This window comes from Mauremys reevesii, linkage group 25 (genome assembly GCF_016161935.1).
Source record: "Mauremys reevesii isolate NIE-2019 linkage group 25, ASM1616193v1, whole genome shotgun sequence".
Taxonomy (NCBI): Eukaryota; Metazoa; Chordata; order Testudines; family Geoemydidae; genus Mauremys; species Mauremys reevesii.
In genome coordinates this window covers 6987963-7012785 of record NC_052647.1, presented here as the reverse complement: position 1 = coordinate 7012785, position 24823 = coordinate 6987963, and the positions used below count along the sequence as shown (strand labels likewise).

At 54.1% G+C, this 24823-nt stretch overlaps 2 protein-coding genes across 9 annotated transcripts in view; one reads left to right on the top strand and one right to left on the bottom strand.

The window, feature by feature from the left end:
* Window positions 1-24823, top strand: part of LOC120391382 (adhesion G protein-coupled receptor E5-like) — a 1047477-nt gene that overhangs the window by 51381 nt on the left and 971273 nt on the right. The window lies entirely within an intron of this gene.
* Window positions 475-24772, bottom strand: LOC120391394 (C-type lectin domain family 17, member A-like). Of its 7 annotated transcripts, none has more exons than XR_005591288.1 (15): window positions 24535-24766; window positions 22892-23026; window positions 22492-22527; window positions 22028-22081; window positions 21602-21655; window positions 20731-20856; window positions 18421-18483; window positions 12550-12615; window positions 10572-10667; window positions 9304-9455; window positions 8147-8256; window positions 7878-8060; window positions 1959-2497; window positions 1354-1452; window positions 475-536 (listed from the first exon to the last, which is right to left on the bottom strand). XR_005591288.1 is itself a non-coding variant. In XM_039515041.1 (12 exons), the coding sequence occupies exons 1-12, from the start codon at window positions 24608-24610 to the stop codon at window positions 7928-7930; spliced, it is 1101 nt and encodes a 366-aa protein (XP_039370975.1). In that variant the 5' UTR covers window positions 24611-24747; the 3' UTR covers window positions 6949-7927. The 7 variants fall into 7 exon arrangements, 1 of the variants encoding a protein (XP_039370975.1); XR_005591287.1 differs by having other exon boundaries at window positions 512-544; XR_005591289.1 differs by lacking the exon at window positions 1959-2497 and having other exon boundaries at window positions 24535-24765.

Here is a 24823-nt window from a genome sequence, read left to right as displayed (position 1 = left end):
CATCTGTGAGCCCCTCCCCCGTTACTCGCCAACAAGGGGCCAATCCCCTCTCTCACACGCCGATGAGGGGCTGATCCTTCCGCCCCATGTGCCATGAGGGGCCAATCCCACCCTCCCCACGTGCCGGCCAGCAACCGATCCCTCTCCCCACATGCACTGCTGAGGGGCCAATCCTTCCCCCCCCGCAGACACAGAGCACAGGCCAGCCCACAGCAGGTGTGGATATTCCACTGGAAACCTAAGCCACAGGTGAAAGCAGAAGCTACAGGAGGAGACATGGGGCACAGGCAGCCCCTTCATCCATCCTTATGGGCTCTGCTCTCACAGGGCGAGTGGCAGGGCCCCATTCCCAGGTCCGAGCCCCCACCCCTGGCACTAATGGGGGATTCTGCAGCCCCACACCCCAGCTAGGGGGGACCCCCCACCCCAGCTAGAATGTGACACTGCATTTGGATTCTCCCCACTCTGCTCTCACCTGCTGTGCTCCTCTGGGTTGTGGGGCCAGGGTCTCCTGGCGTGGTGGGAGAAGGGGTGGCCTGTGAAACTGAGCATGGCCTGTGTTAGTCTCAGGGCCATTGATAGGATACACACCTCAGCCCCGCAGGGTGCTGCTCACCCCACCTCCCTGCACCCCAGAGGGTGATGCTGCAGCACCCCAACCCTGCCTAGTCTGATCCCCACCTCCCTGCATCCCTAAACCAGATCAAGACTTTCCAGCATCTTTCTCCCCAACCTCATCTGCAGGCTGAACCACCCCTGATCCCTACATTCCTAAATTGGAAGGAGACACTGCAGCACCCTGACCCCTGTCCCTGCTGGGTGCTCATCCTCCTCCCTACGCCCCATGTGGTGCCATCCCTGTTCTCAGGGCACAGGCTGGGCCATTAAGGAAAGGAAGACTAGCAACATTCAAGAGGAGCCCAGAGAGCACCTCCCATTTACCCCTGTCCTCCAGCCCTGATCTTACCAGCCGTGGGGGGGGGCAGGAATCCCAGCAACGGGCCCCCTGACCAATTGGGGCTCTCACCTCCTCCGTGTATGGATGAGCAGGATTTGGGGAGGGGGGAATCTCAAACCCTAATAATAACAACACCTCCCCCTTCTCATCAGTAGAGCATACAAAGCACTTTGTGAAGGGGGTCAGGCTCATGAGCACCATTTTACAGATGGGGAAACTGAGGCACAGGGCATTGCTGTGACTTGCCTAAGGTCACACAGCTGGAATAGAACCCTGGTCTCCTAGGGCTTAGTCCCGTTCTGTCCCTACTAGTTCATGCTGTCTCAGAAGGTGCCGAGCTCTCACCAGACCAGCTCTGGTGGGGGTAGGGGGCCCAGGGCATGGTGGATACTCACAGTAGAGGAGGTAGTGGAGGCCCAGGGTCATCAGGAGCAGTTTGACGGTGATAATGATCACGGTGGTGATCACCAGCTGCCGGTTCGTGAAGGGGGGATCTGGAAAGGGGGGAAATGGCTCTCATAACCCTGTCCTGGCCACACGCTGGCTCTTATTCCCCACCACCACCACCACAAGCCCTGAGTGGGACGCGCTTCAGATCAAGCCTGACAGTAATTGAAGGGGCAGGGATCTGTGTGTAGCAACTTTAGCTGAAAGAGCTTTTCTCCCCGCTGCCTCTCAGGCATTTGAGTTAAATGGGCACCCGCAACAATGAAAAGCATGAAGCCAAAGGGCCAAACTCTGCTCCCCTGTGCACGGTGTGACTCGGTCAGTCCTGCCAGCTCCCCAGTCACCCCCAGGGCCTCCAGGGATGGCAGAGTAAGTGAGACCCTCATTCCTGATCTGTTTTTGAAAAGAGGAAAAGCCAAACTTCTTTTTGAGCTTTCTTCTAGCACCACGAAGGAGCAAAAAGGGAAGGAACCCGACTGCCACCCCCAGGAAACGAGCAACACATGGAGCAGCAGGTTCTTCATCAGCCGGCAAAGGAGCTTTCTTGTCTCACCGCGGGGAGGGGACAGACCCCAGCCCATGTTCCTGGGTCCTCCCAGTCCCAGTGAGGTTCCCCAGGCGGGTTGGGCATCTGCTCTGCGTCCCCTCAGATCTCTCAGTCGTGCAGGCGTCTTCCCCTCTGGGGCCAAGGGTAGCGGGCTGGGTGGGTGCCCCATGTGCTCTGCTGTTAACTCCTTCTGGGCTGCTTATACACGCAGTGACTCAGACACTTCCGTGGTGCGGCCTGCATGGCAATGTCAGAGCACCGCCCATCACCCTGCCTCCTGCACGGGGCGGTACTGACCCTGAGTGAGTCACGCCTTCAAAGAGGGAAGAGCCCTGCTAGGTCCCATCTGGTCCATCGTCCCAGAGCAGGACTGTTCTCCCCAGGCTAGTTTTAGACATAACATAACCGGGTGGGTTGTCAGGATCATACCCTGGACCTGTAGCAGCGATACTCAGACCTCAGGGGTTCCGGAGACAAATTAGCACTCAGCATTACCCAAGAGAGCCACAGTAGGGTGAATTCATGGTTTCATTTGCTGTAGGACTCTATAATCATATTTAAACAGTATGTCAGTTTTATACATATTTGTCACAGCACAATGACTGACCAAGTATCACTATTTTATCATCTACAATTGGTTAATTACATAGTAAAAGCATCCTGGTAAGTTAATAACTTAGACTGGTTAATAATTATGGAAGCAAGGCCTGAAGCAGCTAGTGATGAGCTGCAGGGGGTGCGGGGGAGGTTTCAGGGCCAGACGGTCTTTACATAGACACACCTGCTCGGCCTGGGTATCCAGCAGACAGAGCTGCGTTGCCCACATCATCCGTTTTGGCTGGTGCTGGGTTACAAATGACTTTAGAACGCAGGGGACTGAAATGTTTTTATCCTGATTGTGGGAGGAACGGGCAGCAGAACTGTGCTTAGCCGGCCCTGGCTGACGGGGTCCCCCTCCGCCGAACTGAGCTCACAAAGCAGGGGGTTCGGATGCCAGAGCCCAGTGTTGAGGGAGAAGGGCCAGGGCTGGGCCAGGCCAGTTTAAAGATAGAGGTACCTAGACTCCATCAGGTCCAAGGGCTGCTTAGATCTGTTGTGGGGCAGCATTTCTGCGGAATAGGTGGCTCGGCCTGCACTAGCGGTGAGGTTCCCCTGCTGAGGTCACAGTAGGGAGGCAGGAGGCAGCAGAAGGGGACGGCACAGGGCCAGCGGCGACGGAGCAGATGGCACAGTGTGGTGAACGGTGACACGAACAACAGCAGCAGAGTGAACGACACGCAGCAGCAGCAGCAGCAGCGGGCAGTGAAGGCATTGCTCAATTCCCCCACGCACGTGAAGGCACCGCTGGGCTCTGGGTCTCCACAGACCAAGGACAGCAGCTGTGAGTGGGGTGTGGCAGAGGGAGAGGGGAGTGTGTGTTAAAGGAACATTCGTTTGTTGGATTTTCACACCATGGTGAAAAACGGAGGCAAAGGACACGGCCCAATGTCCTCTGGGGTGGGAGTTTTGCTCATGGTCAGATGTGTTTGAATCATGGTTGTAGGGTTTCCCCCAATTAATGCCAGGTTCCTTCCCCCTTTTTATTAAATGTTCTCTGCCACGCACAGACTCAGTGCTCGTGAAAGGGGAAGTGTTGCCTCTTACAGGCACCCCGTAGAGTTTGATTTTCCCAGATTACTGGGTGGGGGCTGTGGATATTAAACCCGGCCCTGGTGGCTGCCGACTCCAGCTGGCAGAAGGGCACAGTTCAATCACACCGTGTTTTTCTGAGTAAGGGTTGCCAGGTGTCTGGTTTTCAACCAGAAAGTCCGGTCGAAAAGGGAACCTGGCAGTGTCCGGCCAGCAGTGCTGACTAGCCCCTGACACTCCAGTTAATCGCAATAAGCAGCCTCCGCCACCGGGGGCAGGATGAGCAGAAGCTGCTGGTACCTGGAGGAGCACATGGGAACGGGGGAGCGGGGTACTGGCTGCTCCCCTGTCCTGCCCCATTCACTCCCTGACCGCAACTTCCCCGCCCCCATCCTGCCCTACTCACCCCCAATCCCAGAATGCAGCTCCCCCTCCCCCACCTTACCCCACTCAGCCCCCAACCCCCAGAGCGTGGCTCCCACTTCCCCATCCTGCCCCACTCACACCCGACCATCGGAGCGCGGGTTCCCCTCCCTCATCCTGCCCCATCCTGCCCCACTCACCCCAACCCCAGAGCGCAGATCCCTCTCCCCTGCCCCACCCCACTCAGCCCCAATCCCCAGAGTGTGGCTCCCCTCCTTCATCCTGCCCCACCCACTCACCCCACCCCAGAGTGCAACTCCCCTCCCGGCCCTACCCCACTCAGCCCCCGACCCCAGAGTGTGGCTCCCTCTCCCTCATTCTGCCCCACTCACCCCCCAATCCCCGAAGCATGGATTCCCCTGCCCTGTCCTTCCCACTCACCCCCCCAACCCCAGAGCGCAGCTCCCCCTCCCCTGCCCTACCCCACTCAGCCCCCAACCCCAGAGCGCAGGTCCACTTTCCCCATCCTGCCCCTCTCACCGCAACCATGGGGCAAGGCTCCTCCTCCCCATCCTGTCCCAATCACCCCACCACTGGAGCAGCGCTCTCTTTGCCCCGTGCTGCCCCACTGACTCCCACCCCGCAGCCCTGGAGCATGGCTCTTCCTGCCCTGTCCTGCCCCACTACACCCCTGGAGCATGGTTCCCCCTCCCCATCCTGCCCCACTCACACACCCCGACCCCGGAGCATGGCTCCCCTCCCCACTCACCTCCCCACTCCCAGAGTGCAGCTCCCCTCCCTTGTACTGCCCCACTCACCCCCCACCCCTGGAGCATGGTTGCCCCTCCCCTGAACTGCCTCACTCACACACACACCCCCGGCCCCCAGAGCATGGCTCCCCCTCCCCTACTCACTCCCTACTCATGGAGTGCAGCTCCCCTCCCCCATCCTGCCCCATTCACCCCACATCCCTGGAGTGGCTCCCCTCCCCATCCTACCCCATTCACCCCACAACCCTGGAGTGCGGCTCCCCCTCCCCCAACCTACCCCAGTCACCCCACCCCCCCCGAGCACAGCTTGAACGATGGGTTGCCAGATGTACAGTGCAGGGGTGGAAGGCAGCAAAGTCTTTTAAGTGGGTGGATCCGTTTGGAGCTGGGTCCACCCTTGCCCGAGGGCTGGGCGAGAGGAAGTCACCCACGTGCAGATGGTGAGCGCTGCCGCTCGAGGAAAGGGCCACCCACTGGGACTGCTCTGAGGGGAATCCAAGCCTCAGCACCTGGATCTCCGAAGGGTTTCAAGCTCCGGAAATCTGAACAGACACCAGCCACTGCCCCAAGCCTGGGGTGCCCAGGCTCACTCTCAGGGCACAGATGTTCCCTGTAGCTCCCCCTTCCGAGTGTTGGACCCAGCTGTCCAGCTGTCTGCTCCCCTCTGGCCACAGCGCTGACCCTTCAGACTCCCCTGTACTTAAACCAGCCTCCCCCAGAACTCCGCCCAAAAGGTGCCACGCTTCAGACCTACAGTTTAACCCTCTCAGGGACAGGCCTCAGTTGAGAAGCAGTTACACACGCGCACACACACTCACAGACACACACACACGCTCACAGACACACACACGCGCACACACACACACACACACGTGCGCACACACACACACACACACACACACACATGCTCTTTGTTCAGTCTATCAGCTTATGTTCGTTTATATTTAATCATGTAAAGCCCAGGACAGCACAACTCACACAAAGCAACGAGAAAGGTGGGGGGGGCGAGGTTAATATCTTTGACTGGACCAACTTCTGGTACAAGCTTTTGTGCAACTCAGAGCCCTTCTTCAGCTCTGGGGAAGGAAGCAGAGCGAGCAAAATCCAAGCTGGCACAGACCGTTAAGCAGAAGGGATCATACGCGGTGGGGGCGGTCACTGGAAATGAAGGGGGCAATTGGCGGATACAGTGTTATGCATAAAGGGTTTGAGGTGGGCAGCACGGTGTGTTACCAAACGGTTGTAATGAGCCATAAAACCAGCGTCCCTGGTAAGTGCATGGCTTTTGGTGTCTAGCAGCCTCGCCGTTTGAAAGCGTTGTGCCGTTTGCCTTTGAGGACAAGTATGGGAAGGTCAGCTAGGGAGCGATCGCTCTGAGAAAAGCGTTCCCGCATGGGCAAGACGGTGGTTTTCCCTTTGATCATTTGTCTGTGTGAGTTCATTGGCGAAAACGAACAATCCACGTATAAAACAGCCTAAAAGCAGATGCTAAATAGTATAGTCAATGGCTTGCCCACGCTTTGGCTCGTTATGAAATATATTCAAGAGACCAAACAATCAATACCAGTCAAGTTTATTGCTAAAAGCCAGTAATCAATCACGGGTTTCAGAGTAGCAGCCGTGTTAGTCTGTATCCGCGAAAAGAACAGGAGTCCTTGTGGCACCTTAGAGACTTAGAGCTTGGCTACACTCGAAACATCAAAGTGCTGCCGCGGCAGCCCTCCCGTGGCAGCGCTTCGAAGTGTGAGTGTGGTCGCAGCGCCGGCGCAGGGAGAGAGCTCTCCCAGCGCTGCACGTACTCCACCTCCCCGCGGGGATTAGCTTGCAGCACTGGGAGCCGCGCTCCCAGCGCTGCGGCACTGTTTACACTGGCGCTTTACAGCGCTGTATCTTGCAGCGCTCGGGGGGGTGTTTTTTTCACACCCCTGAGCGAAAGTTGCAGCGCTGTAAAGCGCCAGTGTAGCCAAGGCCTAACAAATTTATTTGAATATAAGCTTTCGTGGGCTACAGCCCACTTCATGGGATGCATAGAATGGAACATCTAGTGAGGAGATTGTGTATATATATATACATATATATATATATACACATACAGAGAGCATGAAAAGGTGGGAGTTGTCTTACCAACTCTGAGAGGCCAATTAACTCCCACCTTTTCATGCTCTCTGTATGTGTATATATCTCCTCACTAGATGTTCCATTCTATGCATCCCATGAAGTGGGCTGTAGCCCACGAAAGCTTATGCTCAAATAAATTTGTTAGTCTCTAAGGTGCCACAAGTCCTCCTGTTCTTTTTGAGTAATCATATACTACAGGAAGAAAGGTTGAACAGTATTACCAGTTTCTGGGCAGCCATATAATACAGCACCGGGAGGGGTTATCCCATCACTAGAGGAAATCCACCTCCCCGAGACGGGTAGCGCTAAATCAATGGAAGAATTATTCCACCGACTGAGCCCTCCACACTGGGTGTTAGGTCATCTTAACTACATTGCTCGGGGGGGTGGATTATTCACCCACATAGGTGGGTCAGTCTGATTTTCTAGTGTAGCCCAGCCCTTAATCTGGTGCAAGGTGGCTCTGTCCCCGAGAAAGCTCCCCACTGGGTGTCCCTTTCCAAACTCCTGCTTCTTTTGTCCTGCCTTGTGGTAACTTTCCATTACTTCCAAGCCTCCCTCACCTTGGACAAGAGCAGAAAGCAGCATCTCCCAGGCAGAGGAAACGCATTGTCCCACGGTGTTTAACGTAATGTTGCATGCTGGTCCGTCCCCATTGCGTCTGGCCTGGCAGAGACATGCCGACCCTGCTACCTCCTGGGGCATCCACACACACGTAGGCATTCCATGACCCAGTCATTTCATGGTACAATGTCATACAATCATCCAAAATTCAGAAGTGATACAGCCTGAGCCCTTACAAGGGGAAACTGAGGCATGGGGAAGGGAGTTGTCCAAGGTCCCAGGATGAAGCAGGGAAGAGAACCCATGTGTGCTGTGTTCCAGCCTGGTATCCTACCCACTAGGACACACTGCAGAAATACCATCCCCCTAGGGATTCAGAACAACCCCTAGCTCCCAGCAAGAGTTGTGCGATGGGACACATCACCAAGAGAACTCAGCTTGGCGAGACTATCAATCTGGAGGAGGCAGGGCCTGGTCCTACCGGTCAGCCCGTGGCTCAGGAAGGACGTGGGCTGGCGGCTGAGCCAGGATCTAGCAGAGCCAGGCCTTTTCGCAGATCCAGTAGTCTGTCCTGTAGCAGTTTATGTCATTCCAGCGCCCGTCGATTGCCATGGTGCCACAGTCCTCGTCATGGGAGTCATTGGGCTCCCCGGTGCTCCAGAAGCTGTGAAGAAGAGTAAAGCCCCATGGAGACCACAGCGGGGAGCAAGGGGTGGGGCAGGGGGGCATGGAGCCTTTCACCCCACGTACCTGAGTTTCAGAGGGGAGCCATCCACCCAGAGCCATTGATTTTCCACTTTCTTGTCACTCAGCCCCAGCCAGTATACCCGGGACTTTGTGCGGTTCTTCACCAAGAACTCCTGCGATAGACAAGAACAGACTAAGGGGGTGAATGGGTGAGGGACAGGCCATGCACTCTGCCAATGCCAGGAAGGATGGCCTGGTGAGCAGGGTGCTGGCCTGGGACTCAGGAGACCCAGGTTCAAGTCCCAGCTCTGCTACTGACTCCCTGTGTGGCCCTGGCCAAGTCCCTGCATCTCTCTCTATGCCTCAGTTCCCCTAACTGAACAACAGCCCTGCCCCCGAGGGTGCTAGCAGGATAACAACACTGAAGCGTGTAACATGCTGGGGGGGGCTTAAATGCCATAGATGTGTCACCACCTCAAATCCAGCAGGAACTGAGGGCTGTTCCTGGCTGGCTGGTGGGTGAAAGGAGTGGAGGTGGTCTCAGTCTAGATCTCAGCCTGAGCTCATGGGGGGATGGAGGAAACATAACCTGGTGTGGGGGGAAGGTTCAGGGTGAAGCCAATTAAGGTTGGTCTGGTTGATTGCTTGAAAACACCCCTGCAATTCCCTTCCCCACAGAACTGGCAAAAACTCCATGGAGAGTCCTAAAACAGTGGGACTGGAAGGGACCTTGAGAGGTCACCTAGCCCGTTCCCCACTGCCAAGACAAGACCAAGGAAACTGAGCCTGTCCCTGATGCATGTTTGTCCAGCCTGTTCTTTCAAACCCTGCCCCCTGCTTATATTTTCCGGTTCTCGCAGGTTTTTGCCACACTAGGCTTTTGTTTTGTTTTCTGGTGTGCTCAGGTGTCAATATTCCTGTGGTGGGAATATTAGCCCAGGGTGGCCTCAGAGCTCATGGTGGGTTGGTTAACACGCAGCACATTTGCAGAGTGCCAGGCTCCCCTTTGAGACCCAGGCCCACTGGTGGTTTTTGAAAAACCTGGTGACCCTTAAAAGAGCCGTGTTTTAAGAGCCAGGCCCAGTCGGTCTCACCTGCTCCCTGGTCACCTGGGTCCCACCCGCTAGGAATTCCCAGGGTAAACCTGCTGCTGTTGCTGGGTAGCTGTGCAATTCCCTGGCCTGGCTAGGGTACACCAGGAGGGTGGCAGGCGGCTTTACCTGCTCCTCTTTGGTGTTAATGATCACCAGGTGTGCCCCGTAATCCGAACAGAACTGCTTGGCCTCATGCCAGGTTTTGGTAGCCTCTGAAAAGTGGTAACAGGTTCTCTGGAACCAGGCCCAGCCCCACGGGCAATGGCCGCAGACAGAATCTAGAAAGCAAAACCCAGAATAATCCAATTCAGGGCCAAACAGGGAATCTGGCAGAGCCAAGAAAAGGACCCAGGAGTCCTGACTCCCAGCCCCCTGTTCTAACCCCATTCCCCTCCAGGGCCCAGGGGCCCGAGTGCAGCCCCAGCCACAGCGCCAAAGCAATAGCCACACGGCTCTTTTTAGCATGCCAGAGCGAGCCCTGCTAGCACCGCTCTGCCGACCCAGGTGTGAGGCTCCCGTCCAGGTCCAGTGTAGACACACGGAGAGCGAGCCACAGGGGATGGCTGTAGCCAGCAACCTCGGTGGGCCTGGGGTTGGCTCAAAGAATCCCCCACCCCGCAGCTCCCACTCAGGGCCGGTGCAACCTATTAGGCGACCTAGGCAGTCGCCTCGGGCACTAGGATTTCAGGGGTGGCATTTTCTTCGGCGGCGACCGCAGCGGCTGGATCTTCGTCCGCCCGGTCGCCGCCGACAATTAGGCGGCGGGAGCTGGGGCAGGGGGGCGCGGGGAGAGCTGCCTGTGCTACTCCGCCAATCAGCTTAGGCGCCGCAAGCCTGGGAGGCGGGAGAAGTGAAGCAGCGATGGCGTGCTTGGGGAGGAGGTGGAGCAGGGGTGAGCTGGGGTGGGGAGCTGTGGCACTGCTCCCCGGGCTGGGGTGGGGGCTGCCATGGGGTGCCTCAGGGCGGAGGGGGTTGGGGAGCTGCTGCAGGGCTCGGGGAGGTGAAGCAGAGGTGAGCTGGGGTGGGGAGCTTCTGCACGGCTTCCTGGGAGCTGCTGTGGGGGTGCCTCAGGGTGGAGGGGGAGCTGCTGCGGGGGCGCCTCAGGGCGGATGGGGAGCTGCTGCTGCTGGGGGGGGCACCTCAGGGTGGGGGAGGCAGGGAGCCGCCGCAGGGCTCGGGGACAGGGGAGCGTGAAAGGTGGAAGTTTCGCCTACGGCTTGAAACATCCTTGCACCGGCCCTGCTCTCACTGAGAACAACAGAGAATCCCGCAAGGGGAGCTGCCGTGTGCCGAGCGCTTTCTTGAGCATCTGGCCCTGCGGGCCCGTGTCTGCTGCCACCTCCCTCTGATTGCTGCCCTAGCATGGGCACGGCAGCTGGCACTGTGCTCCTCACCCACTCTTTTCTGTAATGCCGTGATGTCCTCTTGCATTTTACTGTGAAGCTCCTTCACAGCGGCCAGCTCCCCAGACACCGAAAGATGGACAGCCTCTGGATTGGTGGAGGAAAGGAGGTTAGCAGCCAAAGTGCAGCATTGTCATCTCAGAGCTTCTTGCTCAGCCCCCAACATTGGGCCGCTTACAGATGCCACGGGCCCTGCTTGAAGTCTCCTCTGTGATGGTTGGAACCTGGGCCCCTGGCGACAATCAGAGCAGCCTCTGGGCTGCTCTAACTCACGCTCTGCCTCCTCTGGGAAGCAGGGAATAACCATGGTGCAGCGCGCTCCAGCCAAGCCCCTGATCCATCCCTTACACCAGGGGCTGGGAGCCGGATGGGTGCAGGGCTCTGACGCCAGCTCCACACCAATCTGTGATTCCCCCTACCCAGGGCACAGGCAATTTCCATCCCCTTCACACCACCTGTGGCCCAGTGTGACACAGGATTGGTCCCTTTAAGCGACTGCAGAGGGACAGTCCCAGGCTGCTTAAGTCCTACTTAAAGACCCCAAATAGGGCTCTGGCAGCCCTTGAGCCAGGTGCTGGCTCCTGGGCAGCCGAACCAGCTACTTGAGAATTGGCAACAAAGTTATTTTCTGTTCGTGTTTCTTTAAAAATGGATCACTCTGAAGGGTTTTTAATTGCTTCAGCGCTAATTAAACCATCGACGCTCGCCCCTAAGAGTTCATCTAAAATGCTTCAGAGCAGCCACTGGTCAGCAGAACCCCACCAGAGGTGGGTGGGTACCAAACCTACAGAACTGAGCAATGTGTGAAGGAGGCAGGGTCGGCCAGTGGAGAGAACACTGGCCTGAGGCTCGGGACATCTGAGTTTAATTCCCATCTCTGCTACTAACCTGCTGGGTGCCCTGGGGCAAGTAATTTCCTTGCCCTGTGCCTCAGTTTCCCCATCTGTCAAATGGGGATAATGATACTGCCCTCCTTGCAAAGTGCTTTGAGATCTACTGACGAACAGCAGTATACAAGAGCTAGGGATTATTATATCTTCCTTGCCCTCTAGTACCCTCTACTGTTTAGCTGTGTGTTGTAGACCCTATACTGCTGATGGAGATTCTCCTTAAGATCTGCCCTACCCCAGCCTTTGTATTGGTATAACTCTTTCATTTAGGGTTATGATTCTTTTTTAAACTGGTCTAAGTATCCCAGTACAACCCCTACAGCAGATCCAGTTATATACTGAGTCAAAGGTGCCTTTTATAAGTCGAGTGTATTCCTTCCCTGTGTAGGAATGGCTGTGTTGGTGTAAGTACATTTATACCAGGATAACTGGATCTCCACTAGGAGGATTGTACTGCTTTAAATGGACCAATATAACTCGAGGAGCACAACCTTTGCGTGTAGCCCATGCTCAGCTGGAGAGGTAGGGACTGTGCTTTCAGAGCAGGAGATTCATAGAGGGGCAGGGCACAGGGAAAACCCCTCCTGGCTTCTGGGGGGGGACAGGATTTCACCCACAGATGTTAAGGCCAGAAGGGACCGTTCTGGGCATCTGGGCTGGCTCCCTGCATCGCCCAAGCCACAGAAAGTCAAAGACCTTCTCTGCATCGTCCTTGCAGTGTTCTGAGAGCCCCAGCTGGGCAGGCCGGGGACAGCCACAGAGCCCTCAGTGGCTACAGACTCTCCATGCCATGGACACCTGGGTCCTGAGAGGTGACTTGCTTAGGCTGAAAGCATTTTGGTCTGTGTTTGTACAAGCTGGGGCTCCTCAGAGCTACCATAAAACACCTAATCATGTACAGCGCCTGTCACACTGGGGTCCTGGGCCATGACTGGACTCCAAGGAGCTACCATAATACACCAAATAAAAAACTCACCCAAGTCCATAGCCTCAGGTAGATACAGAGCCCACAACCGCGACCTCGCAGTCCCTCACTCTCACTATGATGAGAGGCAGAAGCGTCTCTGTGATTCTCTCACCTACTGTTTTCTGCAGTGCTGCAATCTCTGCTCGGATCTTCTCCCAATCTGCTCGGTCCTGGGAAACTGCAAACAGAAATGCCCTGGGATCAGGAGAGGGGAAAGGTTGCCACAACCAGGCTGGTGTCCTGAGTGGCCACGTGCAGCGTGAGGAGCCCGCCTGTAACGCTAGGGGATGGCCGCAACTGCCTGTCTCCATGGAGAGGAATAATTTGGTAATGGAGGGGTTTGTTGCTGACTGCCAGCTGGTGTGTGAGTTCCCAATGTAGCCATTTTCATGCTGGGACCCCACATCAGTCAGTCAAAAGCCTGAGGGATGCTGTTAGGGTTGCCACCTTTCTAATTGCTGGTAACTGAACCCCCAGGGCACCTCCCCTGCCTCACCTCTTCCCCAAGGCCCCATCCCTATCACTTGCTCCTCTCCCACCTGCAGATAAGAGGCTGCCCTAGCTGAGAAGGAGCTGGGGCTGGCAAAGGTTAATTGTAGAATCTTAGGGTTGGGAGGGACCTCAGGAGATCATCTAGTCCAACCCTCTGCTCAAAGCAAGACCAATTCCCAACCCCCCCTCCCTAAATGGCCCCCTCAAAGATTGAACTCACAACCCTGGGTTTAGCAGGCCAATGCTCAAACCATTGAGCTAGCCCTCCCCCTGTGACAACCAGGCTTTTGGTTTGGGTGCCATTTAGGGTTGCCGGGTCCTGAAAACCAGTCACCTGACAACCTTTAATAGCCCCTGACACAGAAGCCAAAAACCAGACTGTCCAGGTAAAAACCAGACAGGTGGTAACCCTAGATGCCATGGGATTCAGCATAAGGATTGATTGGCAGCTCCCAGCTACAAATGACCAGCATATGTACTGCAAATGGGAGCAGCTCATGGTATGGTGGGTGGCCCTTTAAGAGAGGCTTCAGGTCCAGCTCCGCTCCATTCCTGCTTGTTGCCCAGTGTAGAGGGATTCTGAGAGTTCTAGTCTAGAGAGAGTCATGGGAGTTAGAGGCTGACAAGGCATGCTGGGTAAAGTGCCGTGGGGATTGTGACGCACGGCAAGAAAGGGTTAAACATCCTGCAAAATAAATAACCCTCCAAACAGGGCCGGCTCCAGACCCCAGCGCGCCAAGCACGCGCTTGGGGCGGCACTTTGCCAGGAGGGCGGCAGGCGGCTCCGGCGGACCTTCCGCAGTCATGCTTGCGGATGCTCCACCGGAGCCGCGGGACCAGCGGACCCTTCGCGGGCACGTCTGCAAGAGGTCCCCCGGAGCCGCGGGACCGGCGACCGCCAGTGCGCCCCTTGCGGCGTGCCGCCCTGCTTGGGGCAGCCAAATTCCTAGAGCCGCCCCTGCCTCCAAAGACACGTGGGGAGATAAGGTTTGTGTTTTTATGTATTTACAGATGTAAGCAGAATCTGAATGAGCTCTCCCCTGCCATCTAGTGGTGAGCTATGGGAAAACACTTCAGAAGCAAAAGAGCTCAGATTTTGACCCTCTGGAACAAGGAGAAAGGGGACAAGTTTATCATGCAAATAAAGCCACAGGTTAACCCTAAAATACCAACCCCCCAAGGAAGTGGTTAAACTGAAAGCCTATGTTAAGGAAGGTCAAGAAAAAGTGCAAAGGTTCAAAAGGGATATTGAACAAGCTGACCTAAAGAATGATTTGTCTAAACCAAAGACTTGGCACGACAAAAATGTTTGTAAATGTACCCTTGTGACAGAACTGATGTTAATGTTTGTCATAAATATAAATGGAAGGATAACAGCCCTCCTGTGTACAATACTATAAAGGCCCTCCTGGCCAGAGACACCAAAATCCTTTTACCTGTAAAGGGTTAAGAAGCTCAGGTAACCTGGCTGACACCTGACCCAAAAGGACCAATAAGGGGACAAGATACTTTCAAATCTTGGTGGAGGGAAGGCTTTTGTTTGTGTGCTCTTTGTTTTGGGTTTTGTTCTCTCTCTTGGGATGAAGAGGGACCGGACATCAATCCGTGCTCTCCAAATCTTTCTGAACCAGTCTCTCATATTTCAAACTTGTAAGTAACAGCCAGGCAAGGCGTGTTAGGTTTATCTTTGTTTTCTCAACTTGTAAATGTATCTTTTGCTAAGAGGGTTTACCTCTGTTTGCTGTAACTTTGAACCTAAGGCTAGAGGAGGTTCCTCTGGGCTCTTTGAATCTGATTACCCTGTAAAGTTATTTTCCATCCTGATTTTACAGAGATGATTTTAACCTTTTTTTTTTTCATTAAAATTCTTCTTTTAAGAACCTGATTGATTTTGTCATTGTTTTAAGATCCAAGGGTTTTGGATCTGTGTTCACCAGGACTAACTGGTGAGGGGATACTCTCAAGCCTTTCCTTTTCACCCAGGAAAAGGGGTGTAAGGATTGGGGGAGGGGGGAATTAGTCTCAAATCTGCCCAGGAAAGGGGGGGAGTTAGAGACTAGGGAAATATTTGGGGAAAGGCAGAGTTCCAAGTGGCTCTTCCCTAAGATTTGGATCACACTTGGTGGTGGCAGCTTACTGTAAACCTAAGCTGGTAAATAAGCTTACGGGGCTTTCATGCGGGTCCCCACATCTGTACCCTAGAGTTCAGAGTGGGGAAGGAACCCTGACAATGTTATTGCTAATGATTGTAACTAACTTGTTGCTGATACCAAGAACTGTAAAAATGTACAATGTGCAGGTCTTTTGGAAAAGCCCTGGAACACGTTAAGAGTGGTAAATAAGAGAAACCCTTCTGATTATGCTGTTTGGTTCTACAAGAACACACTTTGTGTTAAAAAGCCTAATAATGTTGTGGCTTCACAGCTAATGCATAGACATGTTTCTAAACCCTTCCACAGCAGAAAAACCACTACAAGCTTGAACTGCTGTGCACGAAGGGAAACTGAAGTACAACAGCTCACAGCCTCCATGGCTGAATGCCAAAGTAAGTGCTCTCTGAAGAACACTAATGGCTATGTTAATTTGGCCTTACGAATAATTCAATGTAAACACAGCTCATATCAATGTGGGGAGATCCTTAAAGTGTATCCGGGAGCTCTAATTTTGCCCTTTAAAATAAAAATATTTAATATATGGAGAGATCCCTATCTCACAGAACTAAGGGGTCATTGAGTCCAACCTCCTGCCTTCACTAGTAGGACCAAGTATTGATTTTGCCCCAGATTCCTAAGTGTCCCCTTCAAGGGCTGAACTCACGAGCCTGCATTTAGCAGGCCACTGCTCAAACCATTGAGCTATTCCTCCTGCCTGCCACATCACTCTCATGTTAGGGGTGTGACACGTGGCTAGAAAGGGTTAAACATTCTGCAAAATAAATAACCCTCAAAAGGCATGAGAGGAAATACTGTCTGTGGTTTTGTGCATTTACAGATGTATGAGTAGGGTGGACAATGTAATTAACAGTCTCTGTCTGTGCTGTATTCCGATAATTCAGAGGTCAAAAGAAGATCCTATCATGTAAATAAATTGTAAACACAGGCTCTCTCAGTAGTCATCTCTCTTTGAAATGGACTGTGAATGGTGGAGGAACAAGCAAATAACCTTATGTTAATTCGTATAGCTAAGTACAGATGATGGACCTCCTTCAAAGGCATCCTTTTGTTCCCAGAGGGAATTCCAGCTTGTCAAAAAGACATGAAATTGTATAAAAGATCCTTGGGTCTTGATTCTGTCATCTCAGATCTGCTTAAGCTTCATCAGGGGAAGTTTGAGTCATAAGACTGAGGTCCCAGTTATGCTGGTACACCCTGAATATGAGATTTGGACATTGGACTATAACCTATGAACTATTTCTGAAAGAACTCTTTGCCACTACAAAGCTCCCCATCTCTGCTGTGAATCTGCACCTCAGTGGATTGAACTCATGTCTGTACGTATATTGATCTTCTAACCATACTCTCTCTCTTGTTTAATACATTTTAGTTTAGCTAATAAGAATTGGCGGTAGCATGTACTTGGGGTAAGATCTGAAACATTCATTAACCTGGGAGGCGATGTGTCCCATCCTTTGGGATTGGTAAAACCTTTTCTTTTATGTGATGAAATAAGATTTTCAGAAATCATCATATTGGACGTGGGTACCTGGATGGAGGCCTGAGGCTGGATCACTTTAGGGGAGCTGTGTTGTTTGGACTTCTGGGTAACCAGTGAGGTAATAAAGAAGCTGTTTTAGGCTGACTTGGTCAATCTAAGTATTGGAATATCCACCAGCTTTTGGGGTTTGGCTGCCCCATTCTGTGCAGTTCACCACTAGGCCCCTGGTCACGGGGATACAAACTGAGCCTGACCTCTCAGAGTAGCAGGAGTTATGGAGAGGTTTGTGATCAAATGGTGCCTTTGGAGGGAAGCTTATTGCTGGCTTATGGGTGGTGCGTAAGAGAGTCACACATTTGGGTCTATGATGGTGAGAATTGGGATACAGGGCTATTTACTACAGCTGATGACACTAATAGCAGTTAGAGCTGGTTACAGGTTTTCATTTGATTCTGTTAATGAAAGTTAGCCTTAAAAAGTAGGAAACTTCGGGAAACACTGAAATGTTCATGAAGTTTTCTAATTTCTTAACTGAAAATGTGTTTTCAGTGTTTGGCTACTTGAGGTCTGGCGTGAACATGCCCATGTGTCCCCACCCCCACCTGCTGGTGTCTCTTACTCACCCACCCCCACCTGACTGGCCACGTTAGCTCCCCAGTGGCATTTCTTGAAAATCAATGCATTTTGGCTTTGGAAAGTGAGGGTGTTTTTCGTTTCTAAAAAACCTCTGAGAGACAAACACCTTGATGGGAAAACTACTAACATGGAAACAAACAACCCCACCACTTTGTGTCTTTTGGAAACCCAGTGAGAATTTCAAAACTCAGACTTTATATTTTTTGTAACTTGCATTAAAAGCCTGTCAAACAGATAGTTAAGGGTTAATGCCTCTTTTACCTGTAAAGGGTTAAGAAGTTCATCTAGCCTAGCTGACACCTGACCAGAGGAACCAATGGGGGGACAGGATGTTTCAAGAGGAAGGAGGGAAGTTCCCTTTGTCTTGGTCAGTTTCAGTTTGGGCCGGAGTGGAAAAGATCAAGGAACCAGCCTCTTATCAGAGTAGTAAGTTTTAGAAACAAATAAATAGGTTTGTTTTCTTTTGTGACTTTGTCTTTGTGCAATTAGAGGAATAATCAAATTGGGAATTCTTGTGTACTAAGTTTTTGCCCAGGGTTTTGAATCTGTTGTCTGTGAGTAGCTGGTATGCTAATCTCTCTTAGAGGTTTTTTTCTTTTACCTTTCTTTACTTTAATTAAAAGTCTTATTTTTAAGAACCTGATTGATTTTTTCCTTGTGTTAAGATCCAAGGGGATTAGATCTGGACTCACCAGGAATTGGTGGGGGAAAGGAGGGGGGATGGTTAAATTCTCCTTGTGTTAAGATCCAAAGGGTTGGATCGGTGTTCACCAGGAAATTGGTGAAGTCTCTCAAGATTACCCAGGGAAGGGAGTTAGTACTTGGGAGTGGTGGCAGCAAAACCAGATCTAAGCTGGTAATTCAGCTTAGGGGTTCACATGCAGGTCCTCATATCTGTACTCTAAAGTCCAGAGTGGGGGTGAAACCTATGATAAAGCCCAAACCTCACCCAGTGCTAATTACAGCTATCGCCTTTAGACAGGGGCCTCCTGACCCTGCATTGGATTCTGATCCCCATCATGCCAGCCACTGGAGTTATTCCAGATTTACATGGCTGTAACATATCGGAATCTGGCCTGGTGTTGCAGGCTGCTAAACAATTCACTGTAATAAAATGATCAGCTACAGCGACCCCACCCAGCCAGCGTCTATGCTGAGCCAGAGACAAGCATGCTGGGCTAGCTTGGGAGCATTTACTTACCATTAGCTGCCCTCTGGGGAAGGTGGAAATTTGGCTCCTCTGACTCCTGCTGCAGCTCTGTGCCTGGGAGATGAACAAAGAGCAAACAGCAGAGCTGTGATCTGCCAGGGCATCCTTTACACTAGAAACTGCTCCAGCCCCCAATAGCTTGGTTTCTTCCTGTGCTAGGGGAATCGATTTGATGGGGAGGAAGAGGAGTCACTTAGAATTATAGAATGTCAGGGTTGGAAGGGACCTCAGGAGGTATCTAGTCCAACCCCCTGCTCAAAGCAGGACCAATCCCCAGACAGATTTTTGCCCCAGATCCCTAAATGGCCCCCTTAAGGATTGAACTCACAACCCTGGGTTTAGCAGCCAAGTGACAGATTTTCCAATGCCAGGTGTTCAAAAAGTTATAAATCATACCCTCCCCCCGCCAAAAAAAAACCATTAATCTTTTAAAAATAATTGTGGGGATTCTTCTTGTTTGCCCTCTGGTCTCTTGAGCTATTAGTAATCGTGTGTACAAAGGCAGTGCGTAGGGACCAGCCAAGATCGCAGCTCTGTTGGACTGGATGCTGCACAAACACGGAGTAGACAGTCCCTGCCCTGAAGAGCTTACAATCTACATAGCCAAGAGAGATGCAGAGTAGGGGGAAAGGGTCTAACGCACAAGACCCCTTAGTGATTGTGTTTTCCAGCTATTCCTTTCCCAGCCATGAGGAATTTATTGGTTTGTTTTGAAATGAGCTAAGAGTGTCCCATCATCCCAGGACTCTGGGAGCTGGGGCTTTAAGGGAAAATGCCAAATATAGTGAGGGTTGGCATCATATTAACACCACCCCCTTACTCTTAGGTGATGATTCCTTACATTTATAGATCAGGTGCTGAGTGGAGTAAATCCAGAGTTACTCCCTTGCTGTTACAGCTCCTTCTGCTGCACTTTGCTCCTCTGCTGCTTACTCTGGGTGCTGATCCTTTAGGGTCCGGCCCTGCTGAGTGCTTCCCTTGCAGATTTGGGCTCTTTGATTTGGAGCAAGGACCCATCCTGCCCTCTAAGGCAGATTCCAATCACACTCCTGGCACAGCTATTTCACTGATTTCAGCGGAGTGACATCTGATTTTCATCAGGGCCAGTGAGAGCAGAATCGCAGCCTAACACTTTTGGGGTACAAAGTCTTGCTCCGGGGCAAAGCTCCTGAGATGCAGAATTGCTGGAGATTCGTCCCCCACCCCCTTCAGATCTGGTGATGCCCAAGTCCCGGTGGCCTTGTCTGTGGACAGAGCTTGCTGGAAAATGCCAGACTTGTCCCACAGACTTTTTTTACAGACATACACACACAAAAAAACCCTTAATTTTTTACTAAAATTCATGGAAAATTGATTTTTAAGTCCTTTTTTTCTTCCTATGGTGGAAATCCAAATACTGAAAAACTTTGATTTGGAAATTCTGCCCTGGCATCTTATGGGAGTTGTAGTTTGGATGCCTCATGCCCTCGTCCCCAGTAGGGACTCATCTCCCCACCCAGACTTCATCTCCCATGATGCACCACCACCTGGCCCCATGATGCACTGGCTGCCCTCTCCAAGAGGTGAGACTGTCACACACCACGTGAAATTCTAATGGTCCAACCAGGGAGCCTTCCCTACAGCAGTGACCAGGAACATGAGGTATCTCTCTCCCATGATGCACTGCAGTCTCCCCTCTTGGAAAGTGGAGGCAGTGCATCATGGGAATCCCTGGCAGGGGTGCATCCTGGGAGGTGTAGTTCAGTTGAGGAGCTCAGCCCAGAGAGGAGAATGGGGACACATGGTAACTGAACTTAGCTCCTTTGAGGCACCATGCAGGGGCGGCTCTAGACATTTCACCGCCCCAAGCACGGCGGCACGCAGCGGGGGGCGCTCTACCAGTCGCCGGTCCCGTGGCTCCGGTGGACCTCCCGCAGACGTGCCTGCAGAGGGTCCGCTGGTCCTGCGGCTCCACCGAAGTCGTGGGACCAGCGGACCCTCCGCAGGCACGCCGCCCCAAGCATGCGCTTGGCGTGCTGGGGCCTGGAGCCGCCCCTGCACCATGGCAGCATTTCTGAATCACAATATTTCTTCTTTCCAGTGTTTGGTTTTTCTCTGAAAGAGGCAAAAAATGGCTGTGGAAACCGACCCCTTTTCGTGAAATTTAGTGGAATCAAAACCTCCATTTTCTGGCCCAGAGTCTCCATGGGAAATTCCTGAGCAGCCCCGTCCCCATGAGGAATAGTTCCTGGCCCGGAGAGCCCAGCCCGCATGACCCCACTTGCAGCTGTCCTGACACACCCGGGACCGCCCCACACTCACGTTTCATGAGGGCCAGGACGAGGAACACGCTGCACATGAGGAAGCAAACCCCCAGCAGGACGTAGGTGATCAGCAGAGACCTTTCAGGGAAGCCTCTCCGTGAGGCAGGTTTAGGGAGGGGAAGATCTATGGGGAACAGCGGCAGTTAGCTCTCTGCAGGGAGAGGGGATCAGGACAGGGGGGAAGCTAAGCAGGGGAGGCTGGGTAGGGCGGGATATAGCGAAGGACTCTCCCTCCAGTGGGTGACTCTGAAATGTGGGCAGGAGGTACCTGCTGGTACAAATGGGTTTATGGGAAGGAGGAGAGGTTTACGGGGCATCCCACCAGATAGCTGGGTAACTCCACAGAGAGCACCTCCATTTGGCAAGAGCAAGAAGCCGGACCCCCAGTTCCCTCTGCCCAGCTGTGTCCATACAGGGATCGCTTCTCCCAGCACTTCAATGCAGCCACCTCTGGGGTGGAGTGCTGCGGCCATTGGAGAGTTGTGTAGTATAGGGCCCGGCTGGAAGGAGAGTTCCCTGGGCGGTTGACAGGGCAGGGGGAATCCAGGGAGAGGGAATGGAATTCCCCTGCAATGGGCAGGACACTGGGGTGAGCACCCCGGTTCTCCCCATAACTGCCCCAGGAGCTTTGCTGATTGGCTGATTGTATGCCTTGCCTAAAAGAGAGCATTGGGGTCAGCTCTGACCAGGAGAGAACAGAACCCCTAACTGAGCCCCCACCCAGGAGCAACCTGAATTTTCCTTCACTCTCCCCTGCAAGTCCAGACCCGGCCTGGCTCTGTTCAGCTTCAGGCTCCTGTCACACGCACCCTGTGCCCCGAGCCAGGGGTGCATGAGGGCGCCCCCCTGCCCTGGCAGACTCTACTCACCTCCTTCCGGGGGCTGGAAGGCAGCTGCCACGGCTGCGGACGACAGGTCCAGCCCTGGGCGTGGAGGACAAAGAGCGTTAAATCTGCCAGCTCTGCTGCAAAGGCCACGAAATCCTACTCTCCATCCTGGGCTGCAGAGGGGGCCGCGCACACAGCCCCGACCTGGCTCGGCTTCACCCTCCCCACCCACCCTGGCTTGCTGCTCTGGGCCAGTCTGTGCCCCTACTGGGGTGCTCCTTCTGGGACCCCCCATCTCCCCAGAGCTCAGCTACCCCCGCCACCCAGGAAGCAACCGGGCCCCAAGGGATTGACTAGCCGGGATTGATAGCCCCAGGGAACAGACTGGAGGGACGGCTCCTGCCTGGGCCGGGGTGGGGGGAGCAGGGGGCATTCGGCCGCAAGCCGAGCAGAGCTCCGAGTCCTCACCGAGGTTGGAAGGCCTAAGAACCGGGTCCCCCGAGATCACTGAAATGGCCAGGTCTGAAAGGAAACAGGAGGGATTATACCGTGCGAGCTCCCAGCGCAGGGATGGGGGGTTGTGTGGGGGAGGGGCAGCCCTGAACTCTGGGGCGGGGGATGTTCCTTCCAGTGCCATAGTGAGAAACGGGGGGGCCGGGGAGGTAAAGCCTGTGATGCCCTGGAAAGGGTGGGGCCTGCACAGCTGGGACAGGTCAAAGCAGCTCAGGTATGTGGCGCTGCCCCCTGCTGGCCGGGATATGTCACAGCTGCGTTAGGCCAGCAGCCGTGGGAACAGAAGGTCACGAGTTCTGTCCCCCGATGCTGCCCGCACGTGACGAGCTCTCAGCTGCGTGGAACAGCAGCTGGACGGGGGCGCTGCTCTGTACCCAGGCCTCACTTGCTCCCCAGCAAAAAGCTGGAATGTTTCTCACCGGTTTTGGGGGGTCTGCCTGGTGTCGCTGCCGGACCTGGAGAGGAGAGAGAAGGGTGAGTCTGGCTGGTGGCGCCTAACAGAGGTGGGCACCTGAGTCTGTGCATCTGGGGCAGGGACCCGGCCAGTACCACCTGCCCACAAGTGAGCCACAGGCCTGGCCTTCCCCTCCATGTAACCAGCCTGCTTGTTCTGTGCTCCCACCACCCACTGTGGGCTTGCCCGGGCATTCCCAGCCGGGCCGGTTTGTGAGCACCCAAGCCAGGATTCACCGGCTCCCACGGACCCAAAGGTGGCTCGGGGCTGGATGCTAAGCTCTGCGCTGACACCCCCTCCCCAGCCCCTGAGCAGTGGGGCAAGAGCGATTCGCGCGGAGAGGGGCAGCTGGGGCTCCCTGGTACCTGCTGCTCCTTTGTCCTTCCGGTTTGGCGCGGCCGCCTTCACCTTCTTCCCGCGCGGCAGGGGCGGGGGCTTGGGAGAGTTCTCCAGGGACACGTTCTCGTAGTCGTCATCGTCGTCGGACTCAGCGGCTGTGCCTGGAGATTACAGAGACACTCAGTCTCACTGGGACAGGCTGGGCCAGCATGGGGGCAATGGGAGATCTCCACAGGAGGGAGCTAGCCAGGGGAAGAGAGGCTGGCTGGTCAAAACCTCCCTTGGGTGGGAAGGAAGAGGGAGGGTGGGGGCTCTTTTGGGGCAGCAGATGAGCTGGAGGAGGGGGCTGCTTCACCCAGGGTGGGAGCGTGCTCACACACACTGATACAGTCTCTTGACTCTCCATTTCATCCCAAGGCTCTTCATGGGCTCTGGGTGTATTTCTATTGATCTATCACCTCACTCATGCCTGAGATGCAGCCACCTCTGGGGTGGGACACGGGGCTGTTTATACAAGGCTCTCCCATGCAGCGCTGAGATGATGCTGCCTCTGGGGTGTGGCATAGAGGCTGTTTATACAGGGATCCTGCAGCTGACTCTAGGTGGGGTGTAGGGCTATTTACACACAGAGACCCTTCATCCAGCACTGAGGCCTAGTCTACACTGGGGTGTGTGCGGGGGGGGGAAATCGATCTAAGATACGCAACTTCAGCTACGAGAATAACATAGCTGAAGTCAACTTAGATCCAATTAAAATTACTTACTTTGCGTCCTCGCGGCGCTGGATCGACGGCCACGGCTCCCCCGTCGACTTTGCTTCCACCCCTCACACTGCTGGAGTTCAGCAGTTGATGGGAGGGCGATCAGGGATTGATTTATCGCGTCTACACTACACACGATAAATCGGTCCCCAGTAGATCAATCACTACCCGCTGATCCAGCAGGTAGTGTAGACATACCCTGAGATGCAGCCACCTCTGGGGTGGGACACAGGGCTGTTTATACAAGGCTCTCTCACCCAGAGCTGAGATGATGCTGCCTCTGGGATGTGGCATAGAGACTATTAATTATCCAGCACTGAGATGCAGCCATGTCTGGGGTGGGACTCAGGGGCTGTTTACACAGGGATTCTTCACCCAGCACTGAGATGCAGCCACCTCTGGGGTGGGGGCACTGGGGGCTATTTAACAGCTATGCAGGGTGGGAAGGACAAATCCAGTTCTCAGTTGAAACCACAATGGGGCTTTGGGGGGACAGTGGGAATTGCCTAGGCTGGAATTTGGCCAGGACACAACGAGTAACACCCTGACTCTTATGGAAGGATCTTTAACAACCTCACGTGGTCAAGACTTTGGGTGTACGACTTGTGGGAAAGGCAGCCCTGCACCCTCTAGCACCAGGCTGGGGCATTGGGGCCAACCCTGACAAGGTGGGCGAGCACCCACCCTGCAACACAGCATCGCCTAGCACCATGCCGGGACCTCAGGGTAGTACAGACTAGCAGGGGAGAGAGCTCCTACTTATTTCCCCATCGTGATCCCGGCAGCAGCCTGGGTTTTCCTCTGAGGCCTCCTATCCCATCCGAGTAGCTAGCACGTAAGATCTGCCAAGCCAACAGCCCCCGGAAGGCCCAGTAGCCAGGCCCCCACTCAGATCACTGGCCATTTACCTCTGCGCTCCGCTGGCTTCTTGCCCTTTGTCTGCAAATGACCCATCCAGTTCCCGTAGTCGCTCAGGTGAGCCATGCTGATCCCCCGCGGACGGACTCGAAGGACGCCTGTGGGGACCAGCGACAGCCTGGCTCTGTCAGGAGCTCTGTGATTTTCACATGCCTGTGACTTCCTTCCTCCCCCAGCCCCGCCGCGGGTCACTGCCCACGTTACCATACGTACCACGCCCGACTCCCAGCTGTGGGCTCCGTTAGCAGAAGAGGAACCCAGCCCACAGCCTTGCCCTTT

Coding starts and splice junctions, on each gene's coding strand:
- LOC120391394 (XM_039515041.1), bottom strand. CDS start 24,610: ATGGCTCACCTGAGCGACTACGGGAACTGGATGGGTCATTTGCAGACA. Junction 20,857..21,601: donor CTTCCAGCCCCCGGAAGGAG/GTGAGTAGAGTC, acceptor TGTTCCCCATAG/ATCTTCCCCTCCCTAAACCT. Junction 10,668..12,549: donor AGCACTGCAGAAAACAGTAG/GTGAGAGAATCA, acceptor CCACCAATCCAG/AGGCTGTCCATCTTTCGGTG.